Source organism: Eptatretus burgeri, chromosome 5 (genome assembly GCF_056783735.1).
Source record: "Eptatretus burgeri isolate ZD-2024b chromosome 5, Ebu_testis_v1, whole genome shotgun sequence".
NCBI lineage: Eukaryota > Metazoa > Chordata > Myxini > Myxiniformes > Myxinidae > Eptatretus > Eptatretus burgeri.
In genome coordinates this window covers 109550816-109565217 of record NC_140965.1, presented here as the reverse complement: position 1 = coordinate 109565217, position 14402 = coordinate 109550816, and the positions used below count along the sequence as shown (strand labels likewise).

At 43.6% G+C, this 14402-nt stretch overlaps 1 protein-coding gene across 1 annotated transcript in view; it reads left to right on the top strand.

Moving 5' to 3' along the window:
* The window catches only part of LOC147027140 (syntaphilin-like), a 98596-nt gene that overhangs the window by 76618 nt on the left and 7576 nt on the right, over positions 1-14402 (top strand). Inside the window, exon 6 of the mRNA XM_085883321.1 lies at positions 11560-11706. Within this exon, the coding sequence (XP_085739447.1) occupies positions 11560-11706 (147 nt within the window). The remainder of the gene's footprint in view (positions 1-11559; positions 11707-14402) is intronic.

The window sequence follows — 14402 nt, the reverse complement described above, 5'->3', positions numbered from 1 at the left end:
CATCTTTTTCCTCTGAATCGCTCGCACAAGATTCAAAATGATATGGTTCCACAATTCCCCCAAAATCATTTCCATTACTAATTTTGTCTCTAATAGTTTCATCAAAATCCCACCGATCAGTTTCAACATCCTGAGAACCTTTGGAGTTGCTAATGACGGTGAAATCAATATCGCAATCTGAGCTTGACATGCACTGTTTATCTATGTAAACAGCTGTTTGGATCAATGTGGATTCAAGATGTGACGTCATTGTCGAAATCGAAAATTGACACTCCAGTGCATTTTTTTCGACACTTTGTGATTTCCCCCCCCCAAAAAAAAACAAATTCAATTTCCCCCCTCCCCTTCAAATGAGACCATGATTAATGATTGTCAATGGTTTTCAGAAGAATAAATTGCGTTTGGGTTCTCCTTTAAATCAAAACAAAACCTTACATTTAGACTATTGTTCTGCATAGTATTACCGGTAATCTTACATATGGCATTAATAGTGTGTTGTTAATATTTGTGTCAAATCACATTATTACCACCGAAGGTGGACGGGGGTTATGTTTTTACCCCTGTTTGTTTGTCTGTCTCTGTCTGCGAGCACGATATCTCAAAAAGTTCTGGACGGATTCAGACGAAACTTGCTGGATAAGTTGTGGATGTAACAGACAAAATTTCAATATTTTGCTGACGATCCAGATACGATAATTTTTTTCAGTGATTCTTCACCATTGAGAGAGTGGATTATAGCCTGGTGTTGGCTTAGCGGCGAGGGTGGCCAGCTTAGAATCTTAGGGTCCTGAGTTCGAGCCCCATTGGCTGCTGAATTAACACCAGGTGGAGTTGACTCAGCCTGTCATCCTTCCGAGGTCGGTAAAACGAGTACCAGTGTACTGGTAGAGGGGCGCACAGCATCAGCAGCACAGCCACGCTTCCAAGAAATGATAGCTGCCTGGCAGCCAAGCTGCTGTTCGCAAGAACAGAACAGAACCATTGAGAGATCGGGCCAAAAACGATACATAGCATGATATCTCAAAAAGTCTTGGATAAATTATTACAAAACTTGGTGGATGGGTTGGGTGTGTGACAAGAACAAGCTAAAAATCAAGATTTTGGTTCCAGTCCATATCCAGCCTATCAGTAGGATACAAAACGTAAACTGTTCAGCCTGGCAGAGGTATTTGTTCCACCGAGTATCATTGTAATTTAATCTGGGACACCCTCTACATTGAAATGCCTTCAACATTACTCAATTAAAATATTTTTGTCCATGCTGGTCACATGATGCACCTTTCTGCAAGTGATGTGTTTATGAACCAAGCAGTATTAAACGATCAACTTGTGTGCCATCTTGTTTGACATGCTCAGAGGCACACGCTGATTTAAATGAAAAATAGCTCCATGAGAGCATGTGAAGGGGTTTCAACCAACCCCTTTTAATTGATGTCTTGATTAATTCATTTTCTGCACTTTGTGAAGCGATGGAGGGTAATAGTCTGTAGGATGGTCTGAAAAAGTAGCACACTTGCTTTTCAGTTTTATAAACTGGGTTTGATTCTCAACCCGATTACAAGCTGTTGGACTGGTGCTCCGCAAGCAGGCTGTTGTATCAATCAGTATGCCGTTTGTCAGATGCGATGTTAAGCTGGTGAATCATCTGCTAGCATTGATTCATGGTTGACATTAATGATTCCAGTGTCCTTTGCTGAAGAATGGGCAAGTTATTGTCTGCCAACCAAAGCAGCTGTGCAAAATTCCAAATGCATGCCTTCATTTACAAGCTGTGACACTTACCTTACCTGTTACACTTACACTTACCTGAGGATTAAGCACAATAAAATTCATGATTCTAGCTTCAAGGGTTAATGCTGCAGATTGTTTTTTCGTTAAAATATCCCCACATTTAGAGGTTTTTCGGCCGTTGCTCGGCAACGGAGGGGTCCATAGCAACGGTTCTTTCTCACACATAACTAGGACATACCATGAACCTACCATACCAGTTTCATGTATATCTTACTCAGTCTCTGAGATATAACTAACTTTGTTTTTTTATTGTATATCTGACTCATAGTCTCTGAGATATAACGAACTTCATTTTTTTATTGTTTTCGACCAGGGTTCATTCAAAGTCTATCTTCTCCGACAGTTTTCATAGGATCCGGCTGGGAATTTTTGACAATATGGCTGATTGTACTGCCCACAGTCGCTCGTGGCCCGATTTTTGATTTTCGAAAAAAATTAATTTTTGTTTTTTTAAAAAAATTTCAAAGTCCCATTGCTAGGCAATGGATGGGTCCATAGCAACAGTTCTCATTTGCACACAACTAGGTCATGGTATGAACCTACCAACCAAGTTTAATCGAAATCGCCATTGTATTAACGGAGCACTGGACCGAAGAGACATACATACAGACAGACAGACAGACAAACATATCGACGGAAATACTGATAATAAAGGTAGACTAGATCGACTACCCAACATAATGACGGAAAACCTGACAATAAGGGTAGATAGATTGACTACCCAATATAACCAAGGAAACAATGAAAATAAAAAGTAAGCTTGCGCCATAAATCGTTGTTCTATCAACTTAAGTGTGATATCTGTAAGATTTCGAAATATATAAACAAACTAGTGTACACCTTGCAAGTGATGATTTAGCTGCTGAATCTGACTTTAAAAAAAAAAAGAAGCATTTTTCAACACATTGCGAATCCATCACATGACAAGGAAAGTGCATGGCATTTAAACAAAATGCCTGTGGGTGCTGATCGATTCAGATAAATGAAAAGAATCCCTACTGTCATATAGGGATGGTCGCACTTCATCTCTGTAGATGTCAAACAGAAGACCAAATACTGCATTTGACTCATCATAAGGAACCTGGATAGGATTCGGGTTTCAACCGCTATTCCACTATCCTCAAACCCATCCAGCTGCAGCCAAGTGAGCCTTACAGAAACATTTCTGCAAGAATTCACTTCGACTTAGACAGATAGATAAAGAAAGAGAGGAAAAGAGTAAAAGAGATAAAATAAAAGAAAAAGCTAGAATTAGAATGGATTAGAAATGTGAAAAATTAGAAAGAAGTCTGAAAGGAACAAAGATGTCGAGAAGAACCCGGACAGATGCATTTCGGCAGTTACTCCCCAGACTCAACCGCAGCAACACGTACAAGCAACCAGAGGTCCATCAGCGGTGGAAGCACAGTTCATACAGCATCGGGATATGGTACAAACAATCAAACAGAAGACGAAAAACTGTACTGGAGTCATCAGAAAGAACACGAATCAGGAAAGAGAAAATATGGAGTCATCAGGAATTACCACTCATAAAGTGGTAATTATAAAGTGACTCATAAAGTGACTTCACCTTGCTTCACGCTCTTCTTCTTCTTCTTCTTCTTCTTCTCCTTCTTCTCCTTCTTCTCCTTATTCTCCTTCTTCTCCTTCTTCTCCTTCTTCTCATGCCTCTTCTCATTCTTCTCCTTCTTCTCCTTCTTCTCCTTCTTCTCCTTCTTCTCCTTCTTCTCCTTCTTCTCCTTCTTCTCCTTCTTCTCCTTCTTCTTCTTCTTCTTCTTCTTCTCCTTCTTCTCCTTCTTCTCCTTATTCTCCTTCTTCTCCTTCTTCTCCTTCTTCTCATGCCTCTTCTCATTCTTCTCCTTCTTCTCATTCCTCCTCTCATTCTTCTTCTCATTCCTCTTCTCATTCTTCTTCTCATTCCTCTTCTCATTCTATTCTCATTCCTCTTCTCATTCTTCTTCTCATTCTTCTTCTCATTCCTCTTCTCATTCTTCTTCTCATTCCTCTTCTCATTCTACTTCTCATTCCTCTTCTCATTCTACTTCTCATTCCTCTTCTCATTCCTCTTCTCATTCTTCTTCTCATTCCTCTTCTCATTCTACTTCTCATTCCTCTTCTCATTCTACTTCTCATTCCTCTTCTCATTCTTCTTCTCATTCCTCTTCTCATTCTTATTCTCATTCTTCTTCTCATTCTACTTCTCATTCTACTTCTCATTCCTCTTCTCATTCTTCTTCTCATTCCTCTTCTCATTCTCCTTCTCATTCCTCTTCTCATTCTTCTTCTCATTCTTCTTCTCATTCCTCTTCTCATTCTTCTTCTCATTCTTCTTCTCATTCCTCTTCTCATTCTTCTTCTCATTCTTCTTCTCATTCCTCTTCTCATTCTTCTTCTCATTCTTATTCTCCTCAATCTCCTCATTCTCATTCTCCTTCTCATTCTCCTCCTTCTCATTCTACTCCTCATTCTCCTCCTTCTCCCTCTTCTTCTTCTTCTTTACCTTCCTCTTTTCCTTCCTCTTTTCCCTCCTCTTTTCCTTCCTCTTTCCCCTTCTTCTTCGTCTCCTTCCTCTTTCCCCTTCTTCTTCGTCTCCTTCCTCTTTCCCCTTCTTCTTCGTCTGCTTCCTCTTTCCCCTTCTTCTTCGTCTCCTTTTTCTTTCCCCTTCTTCTTCGCCTCCTTCCTCTTTCCCCTTCTTCATCGTCTCCTTCCTCTTTCCCCCTCTTCTTCGTCTCCTTCCTCTTTCCCTCTCTTCTTCGTGCCCTTCCTCTTTCCCCCTCTTCTTCGTCTCCTTCCTCTTTCCCCTTCTTTTTCGTCTCCTTCCTGTTTCCCCCTCTCTTCGTCTCCTTCCTCTTTCCACTTCTTCATCGTCTCCTTCCTCTTTCCCCTTCTTCTTCGTATCCTTCCTCTTTCGCCCTCTTCTTCGTATCCTTCCTCTTTCCCCCTCTTCTTCGTCTCCTTCCTCTTTCCACTTCTTCTTCGTCTCCTTCCTCTTTCCCCTTCTTCTTCGTATCCTTCCTCTTTCGCCCTCTTCTTCGTCTCCTTCCTAATTCCACTTCTTCTTCGTCTCCTTCCTCTTTCCCCTTCTTCTTCTCCTTCTTCTTTCACCCTCTTCTTCGTCTCCTTCCTCTTTCCACTTCTTCTTCCTCTCCTTCCTCTTTCCCCTTCTTCTTTTTCTCCTTCCTCTTTCCACTTCTTCTTCGCCTCCTTCCTCTTTCCCCTTCTTCTTCGTCTCCTTCCTCTTTCCCCTTCTTCTTCGTCTCCCTCCTTTTCCCCCTTCTTCTTTTTCCCCTTCCTCTTTCCACTTCTTCTTCCCCCCCTTCCTCTTTCCCCTTCTTCTTCGTCTCCTTCCTCTTTCCCCTTCTTCTTCGTCTCCTTCCTCTTCCCCCCTCTTCTTCGTGCCCTTCCTCTTTCCCCTCTTCTTCGTGCCCGTCGTCTTTCCCCCTCTTCTTTGTCTCCTTCCTCTTTCCCCCTCTTCTTCGTCTCCTCCCTTTTTCCCCTTCTTCTTCGTCTCCTTCCTCTTTCCCCTTCTTCTTCGTCTCCTTCCGCTTTCCCCTTCTTCTTCGTCTCCTTCCTCTTTCTCGCAGGTTACAGCAGGAATTTGTAAGTTTTTTTTTTTCAGGATTCCGGCGATAGCTCGCATGAAGGACACCATGGGATCTTTAATGTCCACTCACTAATGCCTGCAGATGGGACACCCAGTTTTTAACGTCCATCCAATGGATGGCGCACACATTGATGAATCACCGAGCAGTTAGCCTTTTTACCCATGAAGACCTTTCACTATTTTACTTTGCCGTCATGCCATGTGAAGGATATAGCAGCAGTTTGAATCAGCCTGTGCTGTTTTTGTGTGAGTACTTCTCTCATGACCATCTGACCCTGGAATCCAATCCCATATACCATGCTGGTTTGTCCATCTATCCATACATTGGGACCATACTCTGTGCAGAGCGTTGGTGCTGCCTAAGCAGTCTCCTTTGCTGTTGGTCATAATCCTGGATGGGTCACCACTCCAACACAAGTGGTTTGTCCATTGTTTCCTGTTGTCAATGTCACTTCTGTAAAACGATGTTGATGTTTCATATTGTCATTGTCCCATCATGTATGAATTATATGTACACATTCTATGACATTGGTCCCCAACCTGCGGACCGCGGAGCCCTATACTGCGGCCCATGAGGACTGTCCAATCAAAACACATTTCTATGTAGCAATTTTAAAGGGGTTTACACAATGCCACTGCCGGCCGGCACCGTGACCTGAAAAGCCTTACAGTGGTCATTGACAATGTCAACTACATTCGTGTGCATGCTCTCAACCACCGTCAGTTCAAGGAGCTGCTGCAGGAGCTTGATGCAAACTACGGGGATGTCCTGTACTTCTCGGCCGTGAGGTGGCTGAGCAGGGGCCGCACTTTGAAGCGCTTCTTTGAGCTGAAGGACGAGCTGGCCATGTTCCTGGGAAAGAAGGGCCAGCCAGTTGGTCACTTCTCAGACTCCCAGTGGCTGGATGACCTCTCCTTCCTCGTTGACATCACTAAGAAGCTCAATGCCCTCAACGTCTCCATGCAGGGAAGAGGAAAGCTGGTCCACAACCTCTATGGCTGCATCCAGTCCTTCGAGAACAAGCTGGAGCTGTGGGAGTCACAACTGCGTGCCGGCCGACTCGACCACTTCACTGCTCTGCAGGGTCAGCACGGTGAGGATGAGACCGTTTTTGATTGTGAGAGGTATGCTACAGAGGTGGCCCATCTGAAGAAGGAGTTCGAGAAACGATTCCAAGATTTCTGCAAGCACAAAGTCAGCTTCGAGATCTTCGCCATGCCCTTCTCATTTGATCCCTTGCAAGCCCCAACGGACCTGCAGGAGGAGCTGATCGAGCTGAAGAGTGACATCGACATCAAGTCCCAGTTCCTGGAGAAGGAACTCTAGGAGTTCTACAGGGGGCTACCCCGCCAGACCTTCCCCAACCTAATCAAGCATGCCCAGAAGTTGTTTTCCATGTTTGGCAGCACATACTTGTGCGAGCAGTTCTTCAGCAAGCTGAAGTACTCCAAGAACAAGAACCGAAACGCCTTGTCCGACATGCACCTGGAAGACACTCTTCATGTTGCTTCCTCCCATCTGGTGCCCGACATCAACTCGATCCTGGGAGAGCAGAAGCAGTATCAAGTTTCTCATTGACTGAAAAAAATGCATCATGTTTCTCATCGACTCTGAAAATGTTTCTCAGTATCAAGTTTCTCAATAAAATGCATCAATTTTTTTCTGGTTCCCAACATCCTTGGGAGGAGTGATTTGTGTCCCGTGGGATCAAAAGGTTGGGGATCATAGAATCTATGATGAAATTTTATTTTAAAGACAGTTATTTGGGATTCCCAACATGCTTAATCATCTGGTGTCATTCCCAAAAAGAAGAGTTTAATGACTATCGCCTGAAAATGTCATGACGAGCCAGCAGACGGCAACCTAATCCCACATTATGCATGCTGCCCATCTTCAACAATAGGCCTCTTAAACAAACAACAACAACAAACACAAGAAAACTTGGACATTATGTTGTTGCTGTTTTTGTATGCAGTCTGTGGCTGCTGTTTGCATCATTTCTGGAAGCGTGGCTGTGCCCCTGATGCAGTGCCCCTGTTACCAGTAAGCGGTATTCATTTTGCCGACCTTGGAAGGATGATAGGCTGAGTTAACCCACCTGGTGTTATTTTACAGGAATGACAGGAGCTCAAACTCAAGACCCTACGATCTTCAGCCATCCACCTTAACCGTTAAGCCAACACGTTAAGCTTTGACACGATAAAAGGCGATTTTTACCAATGCATCTGCTGTTATCACCAGCATTATGTCTCCTTCTAAAGGAGAGAGTGCTTCAATCTGCAGTGCCCCCTCCTAAGACTGCACAACAGCTCGGTTTCACATTGGAACAAATCCAGGTTGAGCTATCCATGAGGTGAGGAAACGACGACCCAAGCTATCCTGCTATCCTTCAGCCTCCAACACTGACCTTCCATGGAGGTTTCCTACAAACAAACTGGATAAATATATAAACTTTTCTTTTTTATATAAGTATATATACTCTATGTAAGTATATTATTTTTTTTATGTTATATATATATATATATATATATATATATATATATATATATATATATATATATATATATATATATATATATATATATATATATATTCAAAGTACAAACTGGATAAATACATAAATGCACAAATGACAGCTGGAGATGCGTACACATGTGTACTTAAGACAAGCGTATGCGCACGCACGCGTATATTCATCTGTCTTTACTTCCTTTTGATATTAAATATAAAACTTGCACAAGAACAATCATGTTAAGTGCTGAACAACATTCCCAAATGAGTGACATCGCTGACAAAATTTCTTACTCTGGGTCCTCAGATGGGCTCTGTTCTTTGTTGGAGCTTTGACCTTTTCAACCCACCACACATGTACATGCACCTTGACCTTGAAAGATTGCCACCATAGTCGATGATACCATCCAACCACAATGTGACGGTCTCAGCTGGATACAAAACCGTGAAAGAAATTCAAGTGTTAATGGGCACTGCTCATGAATTTTGCCTGCTTCTGTCTCAAAGGAAGGGGAGGGCATTTCTCAATAGCCTATGACATTTTGCGCATCACTGCTGGAATTCCACTCTCTCTGCTAAAGTTGGGTGAGCGCATTTTACACACCGATGATTCTTGTAACCAGCTTTGGAGAGAAATCTGCAGCCACAAGCCTGGCATTGGGGGTGACCAGGTGCAGTGTACATGCCTGCTATCTTCGAGAAGGTTGCTCCTGGCCTCTCTCCTGAATGGTGAATATTTCTAGGTTATTGCTGCACAATCTTTGTGTCTGTGCACTCTCTTGAGTCTTCTGGTACGATGTGCACACTTTTATTTTAATACAAGAATCAAGATGCATATAACTGCAGCTTGATTAAATCCTGGAAGGAGGAGATTCGCCAAGAAAGGATAGCATCAATGAGAGTAGATGGGCTGCAACTCTATCAATATGACAGTGTTGGTGAGCATTGAAAATTTCATGGAAGTGTTGGTGATAGACCATTGTCTCGAAGGGCTAAGGAAAACACCATAAAATTACAGACTCAGGAAGGTTATTCCATTCATGTGAGAACATGGTGATAAAGGAGTGGAAATAGGTGAAGGACCTCTTTATTAATGATTGGGTGATTCTTTTAAAAGGGTGGTATTTACACTGTGTCTGATGATAACACGATTTGGAATTATAGTTGATGTTATAAAATGTTGTTGTTGTTGTAAGGCATCTGTAAGCTTAAAATGTAGCTAATAAAGGCCCTGTCACACCTTGACGTTTTAGCCAGCATATGCCGACATATGAAAAATTTGGCGAATACGCTGGCACACGTCGAATACGTTATGGGTAAGTTTTGTATACGTTAAGAGCACACTGAAGCACACTGGCATACGTCATAGTACGCCGAGCTCGTCGACAAATTTTAAGCATGCTCAAATTTTTTCGACATATGCCAGTGTATGACTCACACGTTCCGCATATGCCGGCCATAAGTTGTAAGCACGTTATGCGATCGTTGACACACGTCGACACACGTTACTTGTAAGTTACTAATAAGTTGAAACACGTCGAGGTAATGTTTAGCATACCCGAAACTTATTTCTAACCTATGAGTAACGTGCTTTGAACCTATGTGTAACGTATCTCCAACGCATATTGACGTATGTAGATGTATTTGACGTCTTCTGACGTATTTGACGTATGTAGACGTATTTGACGTCTTTGACCACAGAACTTAATGAACGTGTTTCTAACTTACAGCTACCGTATAATGGAGTATTGGCAGCGTTTAGGGGAATTGGTATATAAAAATGGGCTTCATAGGAGGAATCCGTCAGTGTTCCAGACTCCATGTTTTTTTTTCTTTCTTCGGCATGACGGTGATGTTGACACTTCCATTTCTAGTGTGGTTATGATTTAAATCGTTGAGCGGCAGCCTATTAATAGGCTACGCCACGTGATCATCGGCGATACGCTGCCGCGCTATGCATAAGTTAGACTATCGTTGGGCATAGGTTGTGAACGCCGACAATATGCTAAGCATTCGTTGGTATAAGTTATCTATAAGTTATCGAAACGTTCTGTGTACAATACTAATACATTATGTATACGTCCAACTCGTTATGAATATGCCCAAAACTGAAAAAAAACATCAACAGTTCAGCGTACGCCAGCGTTTTAGATCAATTTTGATACCTTGCCATACGCTGGCTAAAACGTCAAGGTGTGACAGGGCCCTAAGACAGATTTGATGTTGGCTCTAAAAATTAGACATCGACTAAAATCACCACCTAAGCCTGGTGTTGGCTCAGTGGTTAGGGTAGCGGCTTGGGATCCAAGGGTCCTGAGTTCAAGTCCCATTGGCCACTGAATTAATACACACCAGGGGATTGACTCAGCCTGTCATCCTTCTGAGGTCGGCAAATTGAGTACCAGCTTGCTGGGATATTTGAGCCATTCGAGGTCAGAAAATCATCTATGGCAGCGAGTAGATAAGGCACGAATTAGCGACTGCTAATATACTTGCAGAACGGTATGAAGTGCACTCCGCCTTCGGGGGGAGACCGGTTCAAGTGAACACCGCAATCTGCAATAGGACTGGCAACCACTGTAGATTATTTCTGCCATCGAGAGGCAAAATGCCCGAGTACGCTCGATCAGATGAGATGACGAAGACAGATTTTTAGGGATTGTTACTTGAATTAATTAGTACAGCAACCAATAAGTGTAATTACGTTGTTTAATTTATTTTTGCTTAATTATCTAGGGTATGATGACGTTAAGTTAATTAGGTGTGCATTTTATTGCCCAATGTTATGTAATTGTTAAAACAAGTTTGTCTTCGTTGGAATAGGACACTTTATTGAACCATAAGAATTGGTGATTATTTTAATGAACCAACAAGATATACATTGCGTGATCATCTGAAATTACAGTTCATTCATTCATTCCATTATATTCATATGAGGCACCTGGGTACTGGTTAGCACCTTGTCTGGAGGTGTTGCAATGCTGTCGATACAGTGCTTCTTTTAGATTAGGGAAGGAATTTGGATTTTTTGCCAGGGCACTGATACACAATGGCCTACTATTGTGAAAGACTGTGGGATCATCGTCGACCATTGGTGCTTGCAAATGGGGCATGTGCATTGATGCGACACACCCTGTCTGTACAACACCAGGTTAATTGGATCAGGATCAAAAGCACACTGGATTGGTCAAGGGCAGTCGATCTGCCTCTGCACTTTCCCATCAGCTCTGAAATAGCAGTAAGGATCAGCTACCTGATGACTGTTTTTTTAGTCTTGATACAGATGGTGGAGGCCCATGCTCTTGACAGGGCATGCCTGGAGTGCCCGCAGCAAGTCGTGAATTTTTTTTTGCGTAAGAAATAATCTTGCACAAGTCATCACTCCATTGCAAGTTGCTGAAATTTCCATCTGGCATCCATGGGAATCAAACCCACCATATTGAGGGAAATGCAACAAGGTTTTGGCCCGCTGCATCACAAAGCCATTTTTGACAATACAGGAGCGTATGCTCATCAAAGTAATGACGTAATGCCAAGACTTCTTCACCATAAATTCAAAGATTGGGTATTTATTGCTCTGGAGTAATAATTCCTATTCTAAAATTACTATTGCTTAATTTTTTTTGTGTGTGTCAAAATGCACTCCCTGTAGATGGTGGGACAACTCGTTTTGCTCTGGGATGAATCCGCCACGATCAACAACACCAGAGCATTACCTTACCCCATTGCAGCAGAAGGAGGTAGTTATTGAGCACCTGCGCAGCTGTCTTGGAGATGCTGAATGGCAGCGAGAGCAAAGGTAAGACTTCAACCAAAAATAAAATGATCAGTGTTGGAAATGTGAATATAAAACCTACTCCATATTCTTTTGGTGAAAAGAAAAATATTAAATAACAGTTCAAATTCCAAAGTTTCAGCTGCCTTCATGGCCTTTCTCAGGACTTCCTACTTCATGTGTGATCAGGTCTTAAATACCCTCCCAGAAGGGTAGGGCACTAGGACAACACAAGACTGGAATAGACCACGTTAAGATGCTGTTTTTGTTTTTTTTGTATACCTTGATCGAGGCTCGTATGAGAGCTAACACACAACTCACAGCAAGGAGGCATGAGACAAGAGGAGCGGGAGTGGAAGGGACAAAACAGTGGTGAACAGACACATTAGATGAACTGTGGAAAGGAGAGGGATGGGGATGGGACAGGGAACATGGTGAAGAGAAGATGGACATTACAGGGACTTTCAGGAAGGAAAGCAGAGGAATTGAAGGAAGTGGGCTTGGGTGGATTATCGGGGGTAGAAAAGATCGAGGATTTGTATGGGGGAAGATAAGAGGTGATGGTGAACAGCTGTTTTGAAAGCCTGGAGGGAAGAATGGGAAAGAATAGAGTGAGGAAGTTTATTCCAAAGGCGGGAAAAAAGAGGAATGAAAGAGTGAAGATGAGCAGTGATTCGTGATTTTGGTAGTTTTACCAGAAGGGGCTTGTTGGCGGACCTTGAGCAACCTGTGGAAATGTGGTGGGGACAAATCGCAGAGAGAGCAGGGGGGGCAAGGCTGGAGAGGAGTCGGTAGAAGACAGAAAGACCACCGACCAACCTGCGGTGATTGAGTGAGAGGCCCAAAGACAGCTTAATTGCGGGAGATGCCGATGATCTTAAATGCCCTGGTTTCGACAGCGTGAAGCCGAGAAAGGTGGGAGGCAGGAGCACCAGCCCAGAGGGGAGAGCAGTACTCCATCAGGCTATGGACAAAAGCTTTGTAAGTGGTCAGGAGCTCAAGAGGGCCGAGGAAGGACTTTGCACGACGGAGGATTCCCAGTCGGCGACTGGCTTTTGAGGCGAGGTTGGAAATGTGACTTTCCCAGGAAAGGTCATGGCAGATAGTGAGACCCAGAAGCTTGAAAGAAAAGACTTCTTCCAGAGGATTGTTGAGAAAGTGGATGGGGGGGTTTTCTAAACGGTCCTTTCGAAGAGACATAGTGAGAGTGTGAGATTTGTCTGGATTGAAAGACATGTTCCACGTGTTGCACCAGTTTGTGATTTTATCCAGATCTGCAGTGAGCGAAGAAGCTGCTGCTTGCCGGTCTGAGGGATGACAGATGGTACGGCAGAGGGTGGAGTCGTCGGCAAAGAGAAATAGAGGATTTTCCAGAGAGTCCGAGAGATCATTGATGAAAACCAGAAAAAGAACAGGGCCCAGAACGCTACCTCGAGGAACTCCAGCCTGCACAGGAAGAGGGGATGAAAGAACTCCATTTAGGGCCACACGTTGACTGCGACAGGAGAGGAAGTCTGCGAGCCATGAGTGGAGATGGCCTTGAATACCATGGGAAGAGAGTTTGATGAGTAGTGCAGGGTGCCAGACTGTGTCAAAAGCACGTGATATGTCCAGGGATACGGCTCGGATTTCCTGTCTGGCATTGAGGACCTCCATCCATTGATGGGAGAGCAGAGGCAGCATATCCAGGGTCGAGTGACCTTGTCTGAAACCAAATTGATGATTGGAAATCAAGCCATTGGAGAAGAGGAAGGATTTCATGTCTGAAGCGATGATGGATTCCATAACCTTGCTGATGATTGGGAGAAGGCTGATTGGTCTGTAGTTGTAGGGATCTGTTTTTGCACCTTTTTATGCAGGGCAGTGATGTTAGCAGATTTCCAAGCAGATGGCAGATGACCTTGGGCAAATGAGAGGGTGAATAGAACAGAGAGAGGGTGAGCAAGAGCAGAAGAGCAGGCTTTGAGGACACGTGGGCTGATGCCGTCTGGACCGGTTGCAGAATCTGACTCGAGGTTTGAAAGTAAGCTCTCCACCTTGTCAGGAGAAAAAGGATACAGAGTCCAGGGACAGTTGAGTGCGACTGGGTAAAGTGGGTAGAGATAGTGATGGGTTTAGGACACAAAATTTAGCTGCAAACACCGAGTTTAGACATTCAGCTTTATCACGGGTGGAATCAGCAGTGCGGCCATTTGAGGTAAGGGAGGGGATGGAGGGGGAACATACACAAGAAACAGATTTGATTAAACGCCACCAGGATTTTGAGGAGGGAGAGAGGCTTGAGAGTTCAGACTTGAGATGAGAAAGATGTTGTTTTCTGGCTCTCCTGAGGGTAGATACACACTTGTTCCGAGCTTTGTGGAAAGAACTGAGATTGCCCTCAGTTGGGTTTGCTTTCCATGAGGCAAAGGCAAGTTGTTTCAGAACAACTGCCTCGCCACAAGCTTCAGTAAACCAAGGGCGGGAGGAAGGGTAAGACAACTGAACACGAGAGGGGATAAATCTGTGCATGAGGGAGAGCAAGTTTCTTTGAAAGAATTCCCAGGATGAGTTGATGTTTGAGAAAGTAGTGATAGGAGACCAGTCTGTAAGTTTGATGGCTGCTCGGAGACCCTGCCAGTCGACTTGAGTGAAATGCCAGACTCGAAGGCGGTGAGGTGGTTCTCTGATAACAGCCAGAGAGATGTCCACTTTAACAAGGACATGGTCAGAAGAACCAA